Source organism: Chanodichthys erythropterus, chromosome 9 (assembly GCF_024489055.1).
Source record: "Chanodichthys erythropterus isolate Z2021 chromosome 9, ASM2448905v1, whole genome shotgun sequence".
Lineage (NCBI taxonomy): Eukaryota > Metazoa > Chordata > Actinopteri > Cypriniformes > Xenocyprididae > Chanodichthys > Chanodichthys erythropterus.
In genome coordinates, this window is record NC_090229.1 from 19,407,247 (window position 1) to 19,433,833 (window position 26,587).

Genomic DNA, 26,587 nt, shown 5'->3' on the forward strand with positions numbered 1-26,587 from the left:
GCATCACCAGCAAAATAATTAACAGATTCAGATACCCAGAAAGCTACTAATGACATATTTAAAACAATGAATGTAAATGTGACTACGGTGGTTCAACCCTAATATTATAAAGTGACGAGAATACTTTTTGTATGCCAAAAAACAAAATAATGACTTTATTCAACAATATCTAGTGATGGGAAATTTCAAAACACTGCAGTGCTTCATGAAGCTTGGAAGCTTTACAAATACTTTGGCAGTTTGATACAAGCTCCAAACCACTGATTCAAAACAAAGTCACACCCCCCCCAGTGGTGAACCACTGAAATTTCAAAACATTTATGACGTAACAAAATCTCCTTTTCTGAAATCATATGACTTGTTGCAGTTTTTTGATATGAGCGAATTTGTACACTAAAAGTGTAAACAACTCACCCACTTCGATATCATCCCTTTTGGTCGCGTACAAATTAAAATGAATTCGAAATTAGCCTATGTATTGAGTGAGTATTCGGCAGCTCAGTAAAATTAAAGCAGCATCTTCCATCATCATTAACTTGCAGTATTTATTAAGAATTTTCACAGAAGGTGATTATTAATAATAATTGCTTAAATCAAATAACAAATAAAAACAAGAAAATACTACTTTGTTGTATTTACATCGTTTTAACACAAATGCTACACTTATTTTATTTGTTTTGACAAAGTGAAAAAATGCAAAATAAATTTACATATTGAACAACAACAACAATACTTATATGCTTTCATCCGTTTGCACAAGTTTTTTCATAATATTATCTTTCTTATTCATTTTGAGGTTCAGAAACATAATAACAGCACAAGCAATCAGACTCAGCACACATATGACTATGATGAATTGATGATTGGCAGACAGGGTGTCTTTCTTGATGCTTACTGCTTGCAGTTGAGGCTTTATGCAATCTAAGCACAAAAACAAACACACACAGTGTTTTAATTATTTGTTCACATCACATCTATCATTTAAGGGGAATTTAGTTCCAAACACAAACTGTAAAAATGAAACAAATGTTTTGTGCATGTCACAGCTTATAAATAAGGGAAATGTTTTTATGATACTTCTCCTATAATAGTCCTACTTCTCCTAAAACACTTACAGGCAGAGTCTTTAAGTCACCACGACCTCAAAATTGACCATTGTTTTTTTACGGAATATTGCAGTAGGCTATTCATAAATTACTTCTTTTTTTTTTTCAAATTGTGTGCCCTCATAATCTTTAATCAAAATAACTTCCCCTCCCCTTTCTCACCTGCTGAATAATACTCTGTATTTCCTTCCTGAATGTAATGACCCAGTGGAGGCCAAAGGGTGCACCTGTAAACACCACAGTCTTCTTCAGTAGGACCAGGGACCAGGAGAGAGTTGTCCTCCCCCACTTCATAGGAATGATTTGCAAACTTAAAGAGTGTTCTAGTGTTTTTTAGCAGATCTTTCGAAACAAGTCCAGTCAGCACATCAGAACCCTCAACCTGTAAAATAAGTTTTCTTTTATAACACATTGCTCCAGGAAACATATTCCTCCTTATATATCCAAGGAAATAAACTAAATGTATCGATTATGTGGCTGTTAACTCGGACTGAGCGACTGACAGGTTTGCTGACATGCATATACAAACCTTGTACCAGGTGATTCTCCTGTACTTTACATCTTGTTCCGTGTTAGCTTGACATGGTATTTTAATCCACTGGTGCTCCTCAATTGACAGTGTGAAGTAAACCAGATGGACTGAAGGAGAAAAATTATAACACAATTTTTATGTATTTGTTAGAGGCTGCACTAAGTATATTTTATGAAAACACACTCAAACAAGATCATGACTGCAGCTTTTTTGTTTTGGTGACGCGAACGCGGAAACTTTGTTCACGTAAACATTCAGTAGGTTACTTTCACTTTATTTTTCTCTAATATTTACTTGTTTTTTACGTGTTTATATTTCTTGCCATTATGCAATATATGACGGTGTGCACGTAATAATAAATGCATTTTTTACTTACGCATTAAAAAGTAGATGTGCATGATCATTGTTTTGTTTCCTTGCGCTTTCTCTTCTGCAGAACTCTTCACACCGGAAATGCAGGAAAGCGATCTTATTGGTCGATTCGAATAACAACAACACCACACACCAACGTTCATTTGAACATTTTCTAATTTTATTGTTTTCACAATTTAATCTAGTTATATTTGTAAAATGTTGTCCAGTAGTCTACATATTGGGAATGTACAATATAGTATAAAATTATAATATAGTATTTGGTACTATTATACGGTTTAACAGTAAAAAAAATAAAATAATAATAAGTCTTAAAACAGGATGTACAGAGAAAGTGGTAAATAGGCTACATAACACGATTTATTTTTATCCCAAACCTGGATATAGTTGTGTTTCTTTCTTTCATTTTCATTTCTCTCTGTCTCTCTCAGTTCGACTTTTCACTATAATGGCCTAATTGTGAAACTGGTACATAAAACTTGACAAAGAATTCCAGTGAAAGTGTCAGGTAAACTAGAAGTGAACTGAAACATTCTGTCAGCAATTTAGCTACTGAAGAAATGAACTGAAATGAATTCAAACCATTATAAGCCAACATTTCTGTTGAATATTCATCTGTCCATAACAGGATGGATAAGTGAATTTCTATACAAATAAATATTTTGCCTATTGCCTGCATATTTATCCATATCTTATCAACAGGGGAGCGTGGAACACATAGTTTAATTTTTAGCTGTCTTATGGTCATGTTACAACGTGCCCCACCTATGGGGCATGTTTTCACATTTCACTTCCCTTCTTTCAAGGTAAATAAAGAAAAAAGTATACACTGTATTAATGAAACAAAGCCACATATTTGTAGCAGACATGTGTGAAATTAATGTGGAACAAAAGAAATTCCCTGAACCTTAAGTAGATTTACACAAACTGAGAAAGTGAAAAGCATTAGGTTGTGCCCCGCACTCCCCTATTAATAATTTATTCGGTAACACTTTACAATACGGTTCATTTGTTAAACATTAGTTAATGGATTAACTAACATGAACTAACAATGAGCAATACATTTGTTACTGTATTTACTAATCTTTGTTAGTGTTAGTTAATGAGAATACAGTTGTTCATTCTTTGTTCATGTTAGTTCACAGTGCATTAACTAATGTTAACAAGCTTTTAATAATGTATTAGTAAATGTTGAAATTAACATTAACAAAGATTAATAAATGCTGTATAAGTGCAGTTCATTTTTAGTTCATGTTAACAAATGTAGTTAACTAATGAACCGTATTGTAAAGTGTTACCATTTATTCATATATAATAAAGTATATTAACCCTTGAGAACCATAAAGTATGTAATTCTGCTACTGATAGTAAAAATATTTACAGAGGATGTACAATTAAAAAATGTAGGAAAAAATATAAAAACAAAAAAAAGCAACATGTGCCACTGTGACGGAGTACAGGCCTAATAATTTTCAACCAGCCATGACTCTCCATCTCCCTCAACAGCTATAAAACAGCCCCCATTATAGGTCGTCCCTCCTCCCCTAGGAATAAACCATCTATAAAAAGTAATTAAGAATAGCAAAACCACACAGAAATGAAACAAACACCATGAACCCAACCTAATGGTGGCAACAACCTTGTAAATGTTTACAGTTTTGGACTGTTTTAGCTTTGCTAATGGATGCGTAAAACTAAATAGGCGCCATCAGATTTTTTTGTGAATCTCAGTCTTTCGAGCTTGACCTTGTTCCAGTCTTGCTTCCCGTTATTTCCTGTTTTCTTCACACTGTGCTAAATATGACTCGATCACACACCTGTGAAAGGAAATTTTATATCAGCAAGGCTTCAGAACCACACAAAAACACTCTCCCACATACTCTTAGCAATCAGCCATGTGGTTTAAGTCATTTCAGTAATCTTTGAAATCAATAGACTTGCCAGTTGTTACAGCAAAACAATCAGGTGGTAAAAGAATTGAAAATCTGAAATGCACACACAGTGCTGATGTCTACAACATTATCTGTTTGCTATAACAACATCACAGGGTTCTGCAGAAAAAAGAAAAAAAATATATTTCCTGTGATATAAACCACCACAAACATTGTCGGGGGGCGTATGTATGTAAGCGAGAGGGATTCGTGTGAAGCGAGGGGAGATGACTTATGGGCCTCACCATCTCTGTTTCCTGTTGTGCAACAGTTTCTGGAGAACTTAAATGCAAAAAAAGTGTAAAATAATAAAATAAAAAATCGCTTCAGGTCTGTGAGCTGCATGTTTATGTATGCATATAATAACAGGTCCAAAACAATGTAACTGAGAATCAGACCAGAAACACATTGAAGGGTTGTGGCATAACCATGAAATGCCTAATAGATTTAAATGATAATTTAATCAACATTTAGAAGTAAACAACTGAAGCATAGAGATGGCCTCAAAAAAAACAAAGCTCCATTTTTCACTTCATGAGTCTTTAACAAGATTAAAACTTTAAAAATGTCAGAATTTATGCTTTATGTTTCACTTCCACACCACACATAATACAATGAAAATAGATCTATTGGCTTTATAATTTTCTTTTTATGGAAAAGCTGCTTCATTTTGTAATGTGACTTTTTTTCTCACAAGTGTGGCTTTATATCTCAAAATGTGAAAAGAATTCTCTCATGCTCAGCAAGGCTGCATTTATTTGATTAAAATACAATAAAAACAGTAATTCTGTGAAATATTATTACAATAAAATAGGTAATAAAAAGATTTTAAAATGTAATTTATTTCAAACAATTTTTTCAGCAGCAGCCATTATTCCAGTTATCAGTGATGACAGTTGTGCTGCTTAATGTTTTTCTGTAAACTGTGATAATTGTTTTCCATGATTCTGTGATGAATAGTAAGTTCAAAAGAACAGCATTAAAGGGTTAGTTTACCCAAAAAATAAAAAAAAAATGTAATTTATTACTCACCCCCATGTTGTTCCAGTCCTGTAAGACCTTTGTTCATCTTCGGAACACAAATTAAGATATTTTTGTTGAAATCCGATGGCTCAGTGAGGCCTGCATTGCCAGCAATGACATTTCCTCTCTCAAGATACATTAATGTACTAAAAACATATTTAAATCAGTTCATGTGAGTACAGTGCTTCAATATTAATATTATAAAGTGACGAGAATATTTTGGTGCGCCAAAAAAACAAAATAACGACTTATATAGTGATGGCCGATTTCAAAACACCGCTTCAGGAAGCTTTGGAGAGTTATGAATCTTTTGGTTCGAATCATGATTCGAATCACGTGTCAAACCGCCCAACCGCTGAAATCACATGACTTTGGCGCTTCAAACTGCTGATTCGACACAAAAGATTCATAACGCTTCAAAGCTTCCTGAAGCAGTGTTTTGAAATCGGCCATCACTAAATGTCGTTTTTTTTTTTTTTTTTGTGCACCAAAAATATTCTCGTCGCTTTATAATATTAATATTGAACCACTGAACTCACATTAACTGATTTAAATATGTTTTTAGTACATTAAAGGTGCCATCGAACGTGTTTTTACAAGATGTAATATAAGTCTAAGGTGTCCCCTGAATGTGTCTGTGAAGTTTCAGCTCAAAATACCCCATAGATTTTTTTAAATTGATTTTTTTAACTGCCTTTTCTGAGGAATAATTAGAAATGCACCGATTCAGGCTGCGGCCCCTTTAATTGCTCGCGCTCTCCGCCCCCTCCCGAGCTCTTGACTTTATCATTGCATAAACAAAGTTCACACAGCTAATATAACCCTCAAAATGGATCTTTACAAAGTGTTCGTCATGCATGCTGCTTGCATACATCGGATCATGTGAGTATTGTATTTATTTGGATGTTTACATTTGATTCTGAATGAGTTTAATGGTGCTCCGTGGCTAAAGCTAACATTACACACTGTTGGAGAGATTTATAAAGAATGAAGTTGTGTTTATGAATTATACAGACTGCAAGTGCTTAAAAATGAAAATAGCAATGGCTCTTGTCTCCGTGAATACAGTAAGAAACAATGGTAACTTTAACCACATTTAACAGTACATTAGCAACATGCTAACGAAACATTTAGCAAGACAATTTACAAATATCACTAAAAATATCATGTAATCATAGATCATGTCAGTTATTATTGCTCCATCTGCCATTTTTCGCTATTGTTCTTGCTTGCTTACCTAGTCTGATGATTCAGCTGTACACAGATCCAGACGTTAATACTGGATGCCCTTGTCTAATGCCTTGAACATGAGCTGGCATATGCAAATATTGGGGGCGTACATATTAATGATCCCGACTGTTACGTAACAGTCAGTGTTATGTTGAAATTCGCCTGTTTTTCTGAGGTCTTTTAAACAAATAAAATTTATATAAGAAGGAGGAAATAATGGTGTTTGATACTCACTGTATGTCATTTTCATGTACTGAACTCTTATTTAACTATGCCAAGGTAAATTCAGTTTTTAATTCTAGGGCACCTTTAATGGATCTTGAGAGAGGAAATGTCATTGCTGGCTACAGGCCTCACTGAGCCATCGGATTTCAACAAAAATATCTTAATTTGTTTTCCGAAGATTAAAATAGGTCTTACGGGACTGGAACAACATGGGGGTGAGTAATAAATGACATTATTTTCATTTTTGTCTGAACTAACCCTTTAATTTGAAATAGAAATCTTTCGTAACATTATAAATGTCTTTACTGTCACTTTTGATCAATTTAATGCGACCTTTCTAAATAAAAGTATTAATTTCTTCAAAAATACAAAAACTTAATAACTTTAAACTTTTGAACGGTATAGTAAAAATGATCCAATATCAAGTGGGCAAGCATTAATTTAAAGCCAGGTTTGTTTGCATAAGACACGCAGTGCTGGTTGGGTTTCCTGGAAATCATTGTGGGAAATTTTAAATAAAGGTCATTTGATTGACTGATTGGAGCTGATATAATACTCACCGCCACAGCTACAATGCAAAGGATGATTTTGGCCATGCTGAAGAGAGAAAGACCGATCACAGCCCAGTGAACAGTTAATTCTTCTACAGCAGGACAATAGACAGGGATCGTGGTGGAAGGATAAACTGTGCTCACATCCAAACATTCTGAAAATGAAAAGAAACATTATTGGTTTAATACTCATTTTTCTGAGATCTTGCATGCAATTACAAATTTAATAAAAAGAGGTTTGGTTTGGGTGATTCCAACATAAAGAATATCAACAGTAATGTCAAATAGATTGTAAAACTAAGATTGAAAGGGGTTCTAAATTACCTGAGGCTGAGACATTCAATTTAATGAAAGAATAATAATTTTGACTCCCAACGTCTGCAGCCAGGTAGCATTTATATTCTCCAGAGTCTGAAGGCTGCACGTTATGTAACTCCAACGTCTCTTTGTCTCGCAGAAAAAAAGATGTTGAGTTAGTATAGTTTGTATACTCTCCTTTTTTTCTCTTGATGATAGGAATATCCTAGGAAAAAAAGACACGGCTGTGTTAGGGGATTTTGTTGTGGTGTGCATTTTCTGGTTGGTTGGTTGGTTAGACAGAACGATCATGTCAAAGGTTTCACATGTCAGATGATATACCACTGAGGTGCAGAGGCTGCTTCTCATCAAAGGAAATACTTTGCTAGCTAACCGTCACTTTATATATGCATCTTGCTTTTTTACTTAAGAAATCCTCGGTAGAAAAAAACGAACTGACATTTAATGATGACAAGCTTATTAGGTAACTCACCTTCATTTTGTACCACATGGCGTAACGGTACGTTGTTGTTCGGTCAGTAGCTTTACAAGGTAGTTTGATAACTTCATTACAGTTTCCCTTAATATAGTCCATGCTTTCTGATATCCCACAGTGCAACGTTGCCATTGCAAACAACAGCAATGCTGCGAAGAGTGAGCAACACATAATGGAGTCTATCATTATGTTGACTGTATGTCCACACACATTCTAACTTTAAATACTTGTCCACACATTAAAACCTTCCACAGCTTTACTGATGGTGCTAAAATAACTTAAATAACCCAAACATATGCTAGCTGTTATACCACTAACCTAATACAGACCAGATAAAAAAAACACACACACACACACCTGAAATGTAGGCTACAGATGGATGCTATTTAGAGCAAAACCTTTATTTTGAAACATCACACTGACCCAAAAGCTTGTACAAAATATTGACGAATATGATTAACGTTGAAAAAAGGCTCAAGTAACTTGTTAGCTATAGCCTAACTAAAATAAAGAAAATTATCTGCCAATCCTCTGCACTTCACTGTCATACATTAGTATTGCTCAAAAAATATAATGATTCTATGATTTTGTAAAACTAGGCACTTCAATATCAGCATCAAATGTTTTTCATTTCTTTAACAGAAAAGAGATTGTAAAGAATTAAAGTAAAAATGTCTTCCCATCTGTGCGTAAACAAAATCACCACACAAATAAATATCTGTAGAATATTATTCATAAACAATATTGTATATTTTATTTTTTAATGTTTTTTTAAATAAGTTATGTTTCAAAATGCAGGAGTGAGAGGCTTCATGAGCTAAAGCAAAATATTTTGAATGTCTGATTTTGACTTACCTGAAATCTTTAGATTTCCCATTCTGAGTTCTTTACTGTGGCGTAAAATGCAGCCATAAGTGATGATGGGGAAACAGCTGTTTCTTATCACTCTTCATCTAAAAAATGTCATCAATGACTGTGAGATTCTTCAGCCTGAGTAAAACTGAAACTGTCTTTATAGGTCAATTCTGCCCTCTAGTGTGACATGATTTCCACATAAAGGAAAGGTTTAATGGAAAAAAACTATATAAAAGAAAAAGATTCTTGTCTCGAATAAAACATTTCCATCAGTTTTAAACTCAGTCATTGACTTTCGTGTTGTGCAAATTTGACCATAAATTTAAACATTTCATCACTGACTTTGAACAACACTCTGTAAAGGATAGATGAGTAACACTTTACAATAAGGTTCATTAGTTAACATTAGTTAACTACATAATGAACCTCTCTTATACAGCATTTATTAATCTTTGTTAATGTTAATTTCTGCATTTACTAATACATTTTTAAAATCTTGTTAACATTAGTTAATGCCCTGCGAACTTACAATGATCAAATGTACTTTCATTAACTAATGTTAATGAAGATTAGTAAATACAGTAAAAAATGTATTGCTCATGGTTATTTCATGTTAGTTAACATTATAATGTTTAACTAATGATCCTTATTGACTTTAGATGCAAAAGCCTCTAAGTGCCATCTGTGTTTATGTTCAGTTATTTCACTTTAATGGAAATGAAAATGACCTATTAATTGCCATTAAAGTGAAATTACTGAACCTAAACATACAAGCTTGATAAAAAATGCTCATTTTAGAAGAAAATTCCAGTTGGCACTTAGAGGCTTTTGCATCTGAAATTTTCATATTGATATTTAAATGTGTGGCAGAATTAATAACAGTGCTGGTATTTATATCAAAAGAAGCTTGAATTTGCTCATTGAAGATATTTTTGTGAAAAGTTTCTGAGCTCTTATATAGTAACATTTTAAGAAATTATTATTATTAAAAATTATTAACATTCAGAAATTATTATTTTAAGGATATACTGGCATGACAAGGTCTTAAGTCAAAAACAGATTGTGGTCAGTTGTTAATTTATTAATTGCAACAGTATTGTAATTTACATCCAAATTATACAATAACATTTATAACATTATTAACTGATTAAACCTACACACATAAATATCTACATATACATGCATACATGCAATTTATCATTTCTCTCTCATTGATTCACTTCTCATTCACAGTCAGCAGAGTAACAGAAATAATGGTTCTTAAATGCCACCATGCATATCATTCTACTACATTCATAACGCTTATTTTTCCGTAGTAAAACACTTTTATAATTTATACTTGTAACACATTATACCTTCTCTGTCATGATGTTTTGGACCCATTAGCATTATCACAGTCAGCCCCTGAATTGTTGTTCAAACCTACAACAATTGGCCAAAATAAAAAAAAAAGGAGAAAAAAAAGGCTATTAAACAGGGAAATTTTTAATTCATAAGATTCATTAATATGTTGTCACTAGTGAGAATTGAATTGATCACATCACAGAGGCAGATTTGACATGTTTGTCAAGTCTAATTCTGTTAAATATAATGTGATGGTATAATGGAAATATTGACAGTTTAGAGACTGCACATAAAGAGCAAAGTGGAAAAAATTAGTGTTTTTCAGAGCACATGTTTTCACTTTCATAGTACGTGACTGGAAAAAAATTTAATTTTAGTCAGTGGTGCACTTTGCAGAGTCTACACTTGAATCACAATGGAACGTTAGTCTGAACTTATGTAAGATTTGTTCATTTGAAAGTATTATTTAATCAATACATTCTTAATGTAATTTAATTTTTGCTCATATAGAGAGCCACCTGCTCCTGTTGTGGAAGTTACCTATATTTCACAAAAGGTTTTCACCACTATCTTCTCCTGTTTCTGTCTCTCACTCACTCACTCTGTCCTGCTCTTTTGAAGTCTTTGTTTTCCTTTGAGTCCCATTTGCAGCCACAAATGGCTGAATCACAGAGCCGTAAACCTGCTCTTCTCCGGCAGTAAATAAGTTGTCTGTGAAAGTGGTTGACGGTGGACTTGCTTTTCCTCAGTCCGGAACTCAGCCCTCTCCTCTTTCTGGACGCATGATCCTCCTGCCCGTAACTGACCGTACGACATGCTCCCTTCCATCCTGTTGTTCTTCATGTTGGGGATCCCCTACTTTTCTCCTTTTCCTCCCTCCTTCTCTCCCTCTTTCCATTTCTTTATTCGTCCTAGTGTTTGCTTGAGTCTTTCTCGCTGACAGGATAGTGAGGGATCAGGATATTAATAGGAGGCTGAATGAAACGGAAGAGGAAGACAGCGAGAGAGGGTTGTGATTACGCCATCTGGATTAAACAATGCCTGTGCTACCTCAAGACGGACACAATGAATGAGAGGACAGCAGGGGGAAGTGAGAAAGGAGGAGAGTATCGGCTTCAGTTGCCATCTAAACAAAGATTTCTGCACATAGTATATGAAGTGTGTCCTCTCTAACCCAAATCTGTTTGGTTATATAGCATCTGCTTGTAAAATTTTGTGTGAATTAATAGTTTGTTCGTGGCTAGTAGTTACCATTCTTTCCTAACAATATTTACAGTATAGTTCTAAAATTACATGACAACTGCATATGCATTTGCATGTGACCCCAAACTTTTGAATTTGGATACTCTTTTCACATTCAGTTTTTCACCTACTATACAGTATTGAAGTAGGTATATAAGCAGGGTGTATTGAATAGGGCCAGAAAGTGCATTGTGGATCCATACAGTCTTTTAAAGTATACATGCAACACACTCTCAGGGCAATTCATAACTGTTTTAATCACACTGTATGAATTTAAGTCTAAACTAAAAACCTATTTGTTTGACCAATATTAATATTCATAATGTGTTTCTTCTTAAACTTTTTCCAAAGCTCTGTTTACCAGTCATAATGCTTCCTTGAGCACCAATAGTCATATGCACCTGACTTTGGCTTCAACTGTCCACCTTTCTAATGCTATGCAATGTTATGGTTTCTCTGTTTTCGACTGTTTGCACTAGTATTGCGATATGCAACTGCAATCGCACATGTCTTGGACTTGGCAAATGTCTACTGTCCATTTAAGTCATTATGTGTAAAATGATTGTTTGTTCCTTACTGTTATTGTGAAGCGTCCTTGAACATGGGAAAGGTGCTATATAAATTAAGCATTATTATTTGCATTTGGCAAATGATGGTTAATGCTGCAGTGACAGTCATAATTTCCAAGTCTGTTAGTTCTTCCCAAACATGTAGCGATTAAAATATACTTAACATGTAAACACAAGTGCCTGCATTACACGTCTCTTTAGTTCACCCAAAAATTTAAATTCTGTCATCATTGACTCATCATTGTTGTCATTCCAAATCCATAAGACTTTCAATCATCTTTGAAACACAAAATTAAGATATTTTTAATGAAATCTAAGATTTCTGTCCCTCCATTGACAGTCCACAACTAAGTTACCACTTTGACGCTTCAAAAAGTTCATAAAGATATTGTAAAACTAATTCATATTAATTGATTGGTTTAGTCCAAATTTTCTGAAGAGACACAATCGCTTTATATGATGAACAGATTAAATTTAGGCTTTTATTTACATTTATCAACACACACGTTAAGGCTGATTTATAGGCTGCGTCCGAAAACTGTAAAATGCTGCCTTCTGAGGACACATTTCAAGGTAGTAAGGCATCAAGGCACGTCCTTCACTTCCTGTCTCATGAGATACCTTCCTCAGATCGATTTTTGAAGGAAGCATGGATGTATCCTTAGCTGCCTTTGATATCCCACAATCCTGTGCTTTCCATTCAGTAGGCGTTTCTCAATGTCAAGGAAGGATCCTCGGAAGCCAGAATTTCGAGGATGCTACGTCATCGACATCCGTCAAAGGACTGTTCCAATGTCGAGGATCCTCGGAATTTCAAACAAGGACTGAGTCCTTCGTTCAAAAAATATCCCATACACAGGAAAGGATGCATATGTGTATCCTTCGCGCTCTCAAATCACCCACAATCCTATGCGTGCAGCTTTGCAATCTTGTTCAAAAATGTTTTAAAAAAATGTTGGACGTTAGCGGGCAATATGCTTTCAAATGTAAGTATATTTACGTTACCAAACATTTGTTATAACAGTAGTAAATATGTCAGATAAATAAAGTTTAACGTTTAAATGCCAGTACAAATTACTACCGTAATGATGTTATAAATTATACAAATACAAATTACATTATTGATGGCTAACTGAACCGGACCGTTGTTAGCTTGTTTGCCATCACCGGCATCCTTTATAAATAACTAGTTAAGTTGTCTAAAGTAATTTAACGTTAATATTATACCATTTATACCATTCACAGCGTTATTCATAGCTTTCTCGTATTTTTTAACAGGGACCAAGGAACAAACGGAGGCGTTCATACATCTCCGTGTAGAAAACATAGACTGTAAAGGTAGAAAACAAGCAGCTGTTTACCGAGGGGGTAATGACGCAATGACGTGCACTTGCTAGTCTGTTCCATTTACGTGTTCTCTGAATGCTAAAGAGGAGCCTCTCCTAGACTCTGAAGGAAATGACTTGGAAGGACCAGTCTTGCCAAGGAAGTATCCTTGACATTGAGAAACGCCTTGTGACAGTTGAGCTAGAAAAATAAAGATGGCGTCCGAGAGTTGCTTTTGCTGCTCATTTTGTGTATAAATATACGATTTTGACCAACATATTTCAATTTTGACATCATTTCTATCGAGAAATTACTACTGTAGGCTAATAATTAAATATTTGTTTAGTTCTCACTTAAGTTTGCGCTATATTGCTGTAGACCATTAAACTGTTACGCTGCCTCAGAAGTCTGTCCGAAATCAATTTCGTGAGGTACCTTCATGCACAAACGCTGCCGTACAAGTCATTCTCTTATAAGACAGCGAGGCAGCAAGACAGCTACCTAGGTTTTCGGACACAGCCATAGCCTACTTCTGCGTCGCGTGGACGGCGTAGATACGGCGTAGGCTGTGTTTACCAAGCGTAGCCTACGACATAGCCTTACGTGCACCTCTTCAAAAATGTAACAACGCGTCAATTCAACATGGACCGCAAGCGCTGTGATTGGTCTGCTAGAACCACTCCCTCGGGTCAAAAAACTGTCGCGGAGCAATAGGAGAAAAGCGAGCGTTTTCAACTTCCATAGGAGTGAAAAACGCTCTGTTTCAGGGGACACATGCAGTCAAACTGCAACAGAAGTCGTTACCTATTTGCTGCTTCTCTGCCGTTTCAATGTGTAAGCTTCTCTTACAATGTATATGACAAGCTGCTTCTTCTTCGGCTTTGCCTTGATACACAACATGACTGTGGATACTGCCCACTAGTGGTCTGCATGCATGTCGACGCGGACGTTAACTTTTGAATCAGCCTTTATGGTAAAGCTCAAGAATGTTCACTTGACGTGTGAGAACCAATGAGACTCATTCTCGTGTGTTACGCAGCAAGTTTGAGCTTCGCAAGAACCAATGAGGTTTGTTCTCATCAAGCAAGTTAAGTTGAGCTTCTGTTTATGTTCGCTGATCAGTGTTTACATGTAAATAAAAGCCTAAATTAAATCTGTTCATCATATAAAGCGATTGTGTCTCTTCAGAAGATTTGTACTAAACCAATCAATTATGAATTAGTTTTACAATATGATCTGTGGTAGTTGCGTAGGCTGTCAATGAAGGGAAAGAATTTTCTCAGATTTCATTAAAATATCTTAATTTCTGTATTAAAGATGAAATTTGGAATGACATGAGAGTGATTAAATGATGACATAATTTTAATTTTATGGAGAGACAGGGGTGAACTAACCTTCAAACTGCAATAGTGCACTATGTCCACAGTACTATCAAAGCCACTGGAAAGCAAGCCTGCAACCTTTAGCCAAAAAAGCGTAACGGCTAATGCTAACGCTCCGCCCCCTGCGGTACGCAGGGAAGGAGACCAAAGGCTGTTTTTTGAAAGGATGTCCCAGGGATGACGCGTTGTTGTAGGCCAACCCGGAAGTTAGCCACGCACGGGTTCCCTTGATTGAAAGCCTATTCATTTTTCCCATAGACTTTTGGAAAATCGCAGAAAATAAGCTCTGTGTTTAACAAAGGGTTATGACACTTACACGTTTTGTCTATCAAGATAATCTTTACAAGTGAACACAACATTTATAGATTTTGAAGCCTAAATAAAGTCGTCAGATATAAAAGGCTAACAGTAGGCTATAAACGGACTACAGCACACCATGGTCGCGGATCAACGTCGATCTGTGCTGTGTATGAATACTTATCCACTTTTTCATAAGAAATGCTGTCCAAATGTCCCATTTTTAATGATGACGTCTAAAGTCCCCGCCAAAGGAAGTAGTCCCTTTTAGCAATTTGTTAGCAACCGCCGATTTGAAGATACAGTAAAAGTTAAAAAAATTACAAGGGGGTTATAACTGGCATGTTTTATGTCATAGATCAAAACGTGAAAGTATTTAGAGGCTTTGTTAAACACAGACCTTATTTCAGGCGATTTAGCAAAAACCCATTCAAAAAACCCATAGACTTTACGGCGTTGGAACCGGAAGTCCTAAAACGCTAACTCGCTTCCGGGTTTTGCCTACAAAAACGCGTCATCCCTGGGGCACTCTATAGATGAGGCTTCACTATGCTGATTAAACTTTTGTGGGGAAACAGCTAATCTTTTAATTAATCAACAGCCTGTTTGCCAGTCATCAGCATGTTTTACACTAAACAATACTTTCGTTGGGAACTATATGTAGATGTTAGCTTGATAAAAATGTGTTTTTTTAAGAGAAGGCAGACTAGGGAATGTTGCAGCTGATGCCACTGCCATTACACAATAGGCTGAGAGGTGCCTTTACGCTTTCTCCAATGGTAAGAGATACAGACCCTCTTATCTCCCTATTATATACAATCTCTGGTACTATTCCATGATGCACTGCTGCATGAATAAATTATGAGGTTGCTTTTTACAACATTCTTTTTTTTTTTTTTTTTGCTGTTGCTTTTTATGTTACCACTTTCTTTGTAGGGCTTGGAGTATTTTTAATCAAAAATTATGACAGTCACAAAAGTGACTTTTTACTTAATTTGTTGTGACAGAAAATGATCTTGTTTGCATTGATTTCACAGTACGAATGTGAAAAAATAAAATAAATTACTGTTAAATCTTGTACAGGCCTGTTTTACAAGATCCTGTTTGTGACTATTTATGGAATTTAACATCTGGGCACCGGTGAGATGTTCAAATACTATTCACTGTAAGTGTAGTGTGTATCATATGTAGGCCTACTTGTACTTTGTCCAGTTATGGAAATATTAGTTTATACTATTTAGTTTGACTATCCATCCATGCATCTGTGTGTATATGTATGTGTTTTGTGCAGTCGGCAGCTCCCTGAGGTTGTTAGCAGCCACAGCTGTGTGTGTGTGTGTGTGTGTGTGTGTGTGTGTGTGTGTGTGTGTGTGTGTGTGTGTGTGTGTGAAGGCCTATGTTTCTGTCAGTGAGCTTGTTCAGAGCACTTTTTCTGGCGTCTGATTGAGGATTTCCTCTAGATGATCGTTACCTCTGCACACACAGAAACACACACACATACACAAATTTAGAGGAACGCCCCATATGTTCCATCAGCAGACTCTCAAAGCCTCCACAGCTGGGAGATTTTCCCATGTGAAAACACAGTACAAAAATGCACTCGTATACACTGACACACACCAGTGATGTAATAAACATAATGACAATACTGTGTTTATTTTATGCAGTTCACTTTAACAATTGCAAACTCCATATCAGATAGATATTAAAGATTTTTTTTTAAAAGTGTGTGTGCTGTGTTTTGGCTGAGAGCTGCCTCCACTGACCCAGTTTTGTCATGGTCCTTATTAAAACATACTTTGATGATGCTTGATGGTGATGATGATTATCATGATGATGATGATGATGACCTGTCTCCCTCTGCACCCCTCCTGCTGTGTGGGTGTCTTATTGTTTGATTGTTTTCTTTCGGAAGCATCACTAGCACGATACCGAAACTGACCCCTGCACAGTTAATGTCTGGGAGGGTCACATCTTCTGCTTGACGGCATTCCGCGCTGATAGCTGTGGAGCATTTACATTGTCCAGCAATTCCCAACTCAGGGAATTCCGCTTCCAGACTCCTGAGCACTGAACAAAAACAAAGAGCGTGTGTGAGAGAGAGACTGAGAATGTGAGTCAGTAAGTGTGTGTATTAATGATGCTTCCTCCTCCTTCCTTCTCAGAGCTTGAGAGGTAAAGTGTTTGAGCTTATCATTTTAACTTAGAAGCAACAGAAGAACTGGAGAAAGAGAGGGAGAGAGAGAGAGTCCAAGTTTAGTCATTAGCATATTATACAAGTTGATTTAAATGCCAAAACATATTTGACTCAATTATGTGATGCTATTTTTTTCAGCATCTATTACAGTTTTCTATTGATTTTATAATGTATTCACCAATCAGAGCATAGAATCATGAAAAGGAGAGGTTTCAACGTGATCTCATGAGAATACGTGTGTATTTTTACGTGAAGTGTGGTTCTACCACACGTACATTTACTAACGTTTTCATACACACAAAAACGTACAACATTGACGTATTTATAGCACTAAAGCGTACAAATACTTACGTATTAGCAGCTTAAAAAACGTAAAACATCTAACGTAAAGTGTGAATGTATATGAATTACCATGTATTAATATTAAAATCGTGGCTTTTCAAATATGTTGTGTTCAATTGTCATTAACGTTACATAATGTTAAACGAGACTACACTTTGAAACCTTAAAATGAATAACATTTCTATAATCGTTTTGTAATATTTTGCTGTGAGATTTTTTTCCTATGCAGTGACTGACAATACAACCATAAGATACACCAAAGCACAAAATAAATTAACAAATCACACCCATTTTATTTAATCCGTGTATCATTCGTTCATTCATTTTTCTATATAAAACCAAAAAACAAAAAACAAAAAAACTAAAAAAAAAAATATTTTCCTTTTTAAAATCCAAAATGAAAAAAACAGAAAACGACTCGTTTTCCGATTTTCGATTTTGTGCTCAAATTAAAAATGGGAAAAACGGATAACGAGCCCTCAAATTATATTTTGGTTTTCTCATGCAAGTGGCTTACCGGAAGTCATCGTTACGCGCGCGGGGAAAGCGTCAAAGCGAGTGACGTGGCCGGACTGAAGTAGTTAACAATACATACTAAAATACAATAGTTAGAAAGATATGTGACGAAATAATTAATAACTATAAATGTGCAAAACATATAGGCCTACAACAAATAAATGCAATATAAAAGCTAAGGAAACTGAATCATCATATAGAATATATAAAGTTGCTCAAAATATTGGCCATATACAGTGTTAATGCAAAAGTAACTAGTTATTATTATTATTATTATTATTATTAATATTACTATTATAGCTACATGAATTAATGCACTTATTGAAAAGTAAGTCACTTTATCTTTATTAATTCATGTAAAATGCATGAATTAATAAAGCTATTTCGTTAGGGCAATATATTTATATTGTCCCTTAAAACTCCTAAAATTTCGTATTTCGCAAGACCAAAAGCTATGGAAGCCCGTTTCCGCCACTAAATAAAAAATAAAAAGAGTAATTGCGACTTTTTATCTGAGAATTCTGACTTGTTTCCTCACAATTGCGAGTTATAAAGTCAGAATTCTGAGATATAAACTCGCAATTGCGTGATACAGAGTCAATTCTGACTGAGAAAAAAATATCAAACAATTGCGAGTTTATATCTCAGAATTCTGACTTTATAACTCGCAATCGTGAGAAAACAAGTCAGAATTCTCAGATAAAAAGTCGCAATTACTCTTTTTATTTTTTATTTAGTGGCGGAAACGGGCTTCCATAGCTTTTGGTCTTGCGAAACAGGCGAAATTTTGTACAGTTTTAAGGGAAAATATAAATATATTGCCCTAACGAAATATCTTTATTAATTCATGCATTTTATTTAATTACATGAGTTAAGAAAGATAATGTGACTTACTTTTCAATTAGTGCAATAATTCATGTAGCTGTAGCTATAGCCTAATCAGCGTGCGATTTGTGAAAAAAACAGATGGGGGGACGTTTTGAAAAGTTTTTTATATATATATATATATATATATATATATATATATATATATATATATATATATATATATATATATATATATATATATTTGTTTAAAACCACAGTGTTTACAATATAATAATAATTATTATAGTATAATATTAATAGGCCTATACTATTTTTGGCAGCTGTTACAGAAACATTTTTACAAAAAAAATCTGATTTAACCTTGAGATTTGAAGTATTAGATAGCTTAGATATTTTGCACCACTACAATGACACTAATAATTCTTAATTTCTGATAGAAATGCAAAATCAATGGGTAGTTATTAATAGAATAACGAGATACAAACCTTTAAAACCATGTCAACAAATACATGCATGCAGTTTTGAGGCAGCTTTAATCGTATGTTTGGTAATTTCATGACTTAACTTACAACAGAACATTTTTATTTTTATTTATAGGCCTACATAGCTTTATTTAAGCTATAATAAAGTAATTATGTAGCGCGCGCCGGCGCATTTGCTCATGCAATTCTTGAGTGCGCGCCACGAGCACAGTATAACGGCTAATTGAACAGTCATGTTAATTGTTAATTGAGTTTGACCGACATATGGACATCTCATCTGACCGCAGTTCACTGTTGTTCAACTGAAGCTCCTCGTAGTCACCTGTAGCCTACCTTTTCCGCGCTGGTTTGACTTGAGGTGAAGTTGGAATGCGCGTCTGAAAAGTGTCCAGTTTGTTGTGGTCGTCAAGAGACAGCTCTATATAAACGCAGCGTTTTACTTGGTGATGTTTAAAAAAAAATATATATATATTTTTGGTATTTTATGCTCTTTTGGTGGTTTGTGGAGTAACATCGCCCGGGGGGGATATTTTTTATAGATACAGGGATACACAGACCAGACCAGACAAATCGCACCCTGGCTATAATAATAATAATATTAATAATAACTTTTGCATTAACACTGTATATGGCCATTTTTTGTACAGAATGTCTGCTTGACTGTCTGTTGTACCAGAGGGAGTGGGAGGGAAGAGGGGGAGTTTTATATGGTCGCCGTGGGTGGGTGGGTGGGTTTGGTTAGTTTCAGTGTTTTGCACTTGATCCACGTCTTATATATGTAACCTGTAACATTCAATAAAAATTTGATCACAAAAAAAAACACTGTATATGGCCAATATTTTGAGCAACTTTATATATTCTATATAATGATTCAGTTTCCTTAGCTTTTACATTGCATGTATTTATTGTATATGTATATGCACATTTATATTTATTAATTATTTCGTCTCATATTTTTCTAACTATTGTATTTTAGTATATGTATTGTTAACTACTTCAGTCCGGCCATGTCACTCGCTTTGAGGCTTTCCCATAGACTGTGGGCTTTCCCCGCGCGCGTAACGATCACTTCCGGTAAGCCACTTGCATCCAATGAGAAAACCAAAATGTAATTTGAGGGCTCGTTATCCGTTTTTTCCATTTTTAATTTGAGCACAAAATCTAAAATCGGAAAACGAGTCGTTTTCCGTTTTTTCATTTTGGATTTAAAAAGTAAAAAAAAAAAAAAAACTTTCTTTTTTTGTTTTTTGATTTTTGGTTTTATATAGAAAAATGAATGAACGAATGATACACGGATTTTATTTGTTTGCTGTACTCCATATCTTTAGAATCCATATGTTTGCGAGGAACAGATTCAAATTCAGCCCTTTATCTGTCGATCTTCACCTTCATTCTCAGCAACAGCGACCGTCACAAACAAAGCCCGCGCACGTTATGATTCAAATTTAAAAAATAGCGCCAGTGCGCCTGCGCCACCCTCGAGAAGCGTTACGACATGATTTACGGCACTGATATCGAACGCTCATTGGTTCTCACCTGCTTCGTCGCAGATTGCTATATGCCGTGTTTCAGTGGATTGACATTTGAAATGAGTGCGCGCCTTCACGGAGAGAAGACAGATTCATAATTTCACGGATTAATAAATTATATTCTGCTCTGTACCCTATAAAAACTATTACGTTACAGCCAGAGAGGACTGCGACTGGAACTCATCATCATTTTAACCTTTGGTACCACTTTTGACATATTTGCAAAAAATAAATTATTGTGATTAACGTTACGCTTGTTTGTCTGTTTTTCATTTATTAACAGTATGTAGTTTTAAGAAATTGTTATGGGTAGGTTTAGGGGTAGGTGTAGGATAAGTGGCTCAAAATATCGTTTTAATGTCATATTTTTACTAAAATTGTCATTTTCCTACACATTTCTGTCCATTATGATTTATTCTTTTAACATTATGTATAAAATGGGTAGGTTTAGGTTCGGGGTGGGGTTTAGGGATATTACATTCATCTAAAAATGTTAAAAAGGGAACATTTATATATATTTTATACATATATTTTTATGACATGAAAGATTCGTAAATATTTTACGTTTTATTCGCAGTAAAAACGTAAGTATGTTTACGTTTTGGTGCCATAATTACGTCAGTATTTGTACGTTTCAGCACCATTCAAAACGTACAAATATGTACGTTTTGTGTCTTTTAAAGTTACGTATTAATAACTACGTATTAACAATGAGACCAGGCTGGAGGTTTAGAGAGACTGAATCTTCGAACAAACCCTTTCAGACTCTATGAGAAATTATGTGCAATGTATATTGTGAGAAAATTAAAGTGTTTACATATTACTACTAATAGAATATTATTTTAGATAATAATAATAATAATAATAATAATATATATATACAGTACAGTCCAAAAGTTTGGAACCACTAAGATTTTTAATGTTTTTAAAAGAAGTTTCGTCTGCTCACCAAGGCTACATTTATTTAATTAAAAATACAGTAAAAACAGTAATATTGTGAAATATTATTACAATTTAAAATAACTGTGTACTATTTAAATATATTTGACAAAGTAATTTATTCCTGTGATGCAAATCTGAATTTTCAGCATCGTTACTACAGTCTTCAGTGTCACATGATCCGTCAGAAATCATTCTAATATGCTGATTTGCTGCTCAATAAACATTTATGATTATTTTCAATGTTGAAAACAGTTGTGTACTTTTTTTTTCAGGATTCCTTGATGAATAGAAAGTTCAAAAGAACAGCATTTATCTGAAATACAAAGCTTCTGTAGCATTATACTCTACCGTTCAAAAGTTTGGGGTCAGTAAGAATTTTTATTTTTATTTTTTTGAAAAGAAATTAAAGAAATTAATACTTTTATTAAGCAAGGATGCATTAAATCAATCAAAAGTGGCAGTAAAGACATTTATAATGTTACAGAAGATTAGATTTCAGATAAACACTGTTCTTTTGAACTTTCTATTCATCAAAGAATACTGAAAAAAAATATTGTACACAAATATGTTGTACAATTGTACACATTAAATGTTTCTTGAGCAGCAGATCAGCATATAAGAATGATTTCTGAAGGATCATGTGACACTGAAGACTGGAGTAACGATGCTGAAAATTCAGCTTTGCCATCACAGGAATAAATTACTTTGTGAAATATATTCAAATAGAAAACAGTTATTTTAAATCGTAATAGTATTTCACAATATTACTGTTTTTAATGTATTTTTAATTAAATAAATGTAGCCTTGGTGAGCAGACGAAACTTCTTTTAAAAACATTAAAAATCTTAGTGGTTCCAAACTTTTGGACTGTACTGTACTGTATATATATATATATATATATATAGAGAGAGAGAGAGAGAGAGAGAGAGAGTAACACTTTACAATAATGTCTCATTAGTTCATGTATTAGTAACATGGTACAAAAAGATTAATAAATGCTGTAGAAGTATTGTTCATTAGGTTATATTAATGTACAGTAGTTATCTAAAGGTAATGAAACCTTATTGTAAAGTGTTACCATATATGGCTATAGTAACTATTATTCTTATTACTATTATGCTTTAAAATTACATTATCAATAGTAGTCCCTTGTAATAATATTTTATTATAGTAACCATTAGTATAATTATTATTTGGTTCTAAAGATTTTCTTTTGTGTTCCACAGAAGAAAGAAAGTCATACAGGTTTTAGAACAACATGCAGGTGGGAAAATGATGACAGAATTTTCATTTTTCTGTGAACTATCCCTTTAACATTTTCTCTCAGCCACCACCAACCTCCAGTGACCCTGTTGTTTTTGTTCTTTTCTTTTTGTCTGTGTGTTACAGTGGGCAAAATTGGGCTTTGCCTTTCTTGACCTCTCCTCTCCCCACCTCTGAAAAGAGATGAAGGACAGATCTCTCAACATGTATATTCACCCCTATTCTCACTTGGTCAGGATTCTGCTGCTCGGATTGGGCACTTCTGAATTGCATTGCTCAACAACTGGGCCGCAAACCATTTAAAGACCAATTTCCACCGACCATAATGTCTTTATCACTGGTGTTGTCAACTCAATTTTCGAATTTTGCCATACACCCTGGCTCCCCCTATTGAAGAGTCATCTGATTTGTGAACTCTGAAACTCTGAATTCTCACCATCCCCACAAGCCTCTTCCATGTGGTGGTATTGTTTAACAATGACATGCTCTTGGTCATCCACCTTTCTTCAGTTCTGGAAAATGTTTGGACATTTACTTGCCACACTAAGGCTATATAGAAGTGGGATGCCATAGTAGCACTTTGGACAGGCCATACTGTAAAAAACAAAACAAACAAAAAAAAAAAACATCCAACTTGCAAAATGTTCTAGATTATTTGTCCAAAACACTATTTTTTTTTAAGATCAAATTATTGATCATAGCATGTGATGTGTTTTGATGTGATATATCATGTGATTTGTATTGTGTTGAGGTACATAAATCCCAATGTTGTCATCAAAGGAAATCAAGTTATCATAACTTAACATTACTTAAAAATACCAAGTTTTGGTATCAAAACTTAACCAGGTGTAATGTACTCATTTGGCAGCAAATATCTTTCAAATTAAGATTTTAAGTGTTCTGAACTCAAAATGTAATTTAATTAACTCTTTTTAATACATTGCTAAATGCTAAACAATCCTTAGTTGCACTGACAATTATTTTAAGTTAAAAAAAAGACTACCTTTTTACTCATTTTTTAAAGTGTATTTTCCATGTAATTTCAAATATATTTTTAAGATATATTCTCAAATAAATTTTTAAGTATATTTTATGTAATATTTCAATACTACTTGGGACTAAAGTGGGCCACTTTTTAGTGTGTACTTTTAAGTGTAACAGTAGGAGACTTAGATTACACAACTAGTTTACAAATACATTTAATTTGTACTGCAACTGTACTACAAGTGAGCTTGTGCATACTGATAGTTTACTAGTTCTTGAAGAATTTTTTTTAGTTTATGAAAATACACTTTGAAGTATACTCTAAGTCCTAGATTAGTAGTTTTATACTGCAAGTATACTTGTACGTTTTCTTTATAAATCAATATTTTTAAACAATGTAAGTTTGTAAGTATGTAATACTATGTGAAAAAAAGTATTTAATAGGCTACTCAATCAAAAGAGTAAACACAACTACAAGTCAAATATGCTTAGAATACTTAATTACTTTTAAGTATATCTTGATCAAAAGATTAAGTACAAGCATAGACCAAATATACATAGACTTTTCTATATAAATGTGTAAATTTTAGTACATAAAAAGAGAAATATTACTAATAGCACTTGAATAAACTTCTTTTTTTGTATGGTCTTCATTTCTGTTCTCTTAAAGGTGCCCTAGATTATGTTAAGATGTAATATAAGTCTAAGGTGTCCCCTTATTTTTTTTAACTGCCTATTTTGGGGCATCATTATAAACGAGCCGATTTTATGCTGCGGCCCCTTTAAATCTCGTGCTCTCCGTCTACAGAGCTCGCGCTTGCCTTAAACAGTGCCTTAACAAAGTTTACACAGCTAATATAACCCTCAAATGGATCTTTATAAAGTTTCCGTTATGTATGCGTCGGATTATGTGAGTATTGTATACTGTTATATTGTTTACTTCTGATTTTGAATGAGTTTGAGGCTGTGCTCCGTGGCTAACGGCTAATGCTACACTGTTGGAGAGATTTCTAAAGAATGAAGTTGTGTTTATGCATTATACAGACTGCAAGTGTTTAAAAATGAAAATAGCAACGGCTCTCTTGTCTCCGTGAATCAGTAATAAACGATGGTAGCTTTAACCACATTTAACAGTACATTAGCAACATGCTAACGATACATTTAGAAAGACAATTTACAAATATCACTAAAAATATCATATTATCATGGATCATGTCAGTTATTATTGCTCCATCTGCCATTTTTGCTATTGTTCTTGCTTGCTTACCTAGTCTGATGATTTGGTTGTCCAGACGTTACGCGTACACCCCGACTGTTACGTTATTTTGAGATTGGCCTGTTCGGAGGTCTTTTAAACAAATGAGATTTATATAAGAACGAGGAAACAATGGAGTTTGAGACTCACTGTATGTCATTTCCATGTACTGAACTCTTGTTATTTGACTATGCCAAGATAAATTCAATTTTTCATTCGAGGGCACCTTTAATCTTTTCACTATGCTCTCCACTTTACCCATCTCTCCTTTTCTCCATTCTACTCTTCGTATGCTCTATCCTTTTCTTAAACTCTCTCCTCCTCTCCTCTCATCCCTTTCTACATGTCCCACTCTTCCTCTCCCTCTTATTACACCCATTATACCCCCAACTCTCTCGACAACCTTACACTCTTACACCTTTTTTTGTATAGTGGTGTTTTTTTTTCTCAATTTCAAAAATAGTTTTTATAGTTAATGTAATTGTGATAGCTGTGTATGCCTTTTAAACAATGCATTTCCTGTAATGTGTGTATTATTAACCCAGTAGATACCAGTTTGGGGCCAAATGAAATCATTCCATGTGCATTTGAGAATATGAAGAATTACAGATTTTTTGTTTGTTGTATTCGGAAAAATGCTACATAAATGATTGTGATTTTTGTAAAATCAATGAACAGAGCTGCAAATGTTTTTCCTGATAAATTCAAATTTTGGTTGGTTGTGTGAGCTCAACACATTTGAGAATTTTGTACACAATGTTGTTAGAAAATTATGCATATGATTTATAATTTGTATGAAATGTATTAAAAACTTACAATCTTTTTAGGACAATTACAAAGTGTTCAGATCACAGTGTTATTGTTTTGAGAGCAGTGATCTGAGTTTGGAAAAATGTGTCAAATCGAATAAGAAATACTGTAAATTATTATAAAATACATTAAAAAAATATGCAGCTTATTCAAAAATGAATTGAGATACCTACAAACATTTTTAATTTGAATGAATTACATCATTTCGATGTGTTTTATATGGCTTAAGATAAAAAAATATTTTAAAAAAACTGAAAAGTTTGATTAAAACGCTTAAATTCAGGAAGAAAATCAAACATTTGCCTTTATAGTTTGGCATAATGTTTTATTATTATTTATCAAAAAAGCAGTGAAGCAGCTGTGTTTTAAAATGTTTTTTTTTTAAAAATGCAGGAATACATTTTTTGTCATATTACAAAACAATGTATTAAACCAAAGGCTTAAACATTTTAATATAAAAAAATACATATTTTGACTTTTAATATTTTATATTTATATTATCAAAATATTCATGATTCAAACATCAATTATAGTTTTTCTTTTACCTTTTTTTAACCCTAATTTTGTGATGATTCTTTTTTTTTTAACTCAAATCCATGAATTGATTTTTCTAAAGCAACTGTATTTTACTTGCGCTTGTTGCAGTTAGAAGGGTCCCAAA

General features: G+C 34.0%; 1 protein-coding gene and 1 long non-coding RNA gene across 2 annotated transcripts; one reads left to right on the forward strand and one right to left on the reverse strand.

Annotated features, from left to right (window-relative positions):
- Positions 1-255: 255 nt before the first annotated feature.
- On the reverse strand, positions 256-2,153 carry LOC137027094 (uncharacterized). The gene is made up of 4 exons (XM_067394911.1): positions 2,015-2,153; positions 1,636-1,745; positions 1,269-1,488; positions 256-921 (listed from the first exon to the last, which is right to left on the reverse strand). The coding sequence occupies exons 1-4, from the start codon at positions 2,151-2,153 to the stop codon at positions 734-736; spliced, it is 657 nt and encodes a 218-aa protein (XP_067251012.1). The 3' UTR covers positions 256-733.
- A 3,376-nt stretch (positions 2,154-5,529) lies between these two features.
- LOC137027095 (uncharacterized) lies at positions 5,530-25,940 on the forward strand. Its single transcript, XR_010895987.1, has 3 exons — positions 5,530-6,634; positions 22,841-22,878; positions 23,004-25,940. It is a non-coding gene; the product is annotated as an uncharacterized lncRNA (long non-coding RNA).
- Positions 25,941-26,587: the final 647 nt, after the last annotated feature.

Bases quoted from the DNA above. Each gene is read 5' to 3' on its own strand.
- LOC137027094 (XM_067394911.1), bottom strand. From the start codon at position 2,153: ATGAACGTTGGTGTGTGGTGTTGTTGTTATTCGAATCGACCAATAAGA. The intron at 1,489-1,635 runs GTTTGTATATGC...CTTATTTTACAG, and splicing joins GGAGAATCACCTGGTACAAG to GTTGAGGGTTCTGATGTGCT. The intron at 922-1,268 runs GTGAGAAAGGGG...TTTTGTGCTTAG, and splicing joins TACAGAGTATTATTCAGCAG to ATTGCATAAAGCCTCAACTG.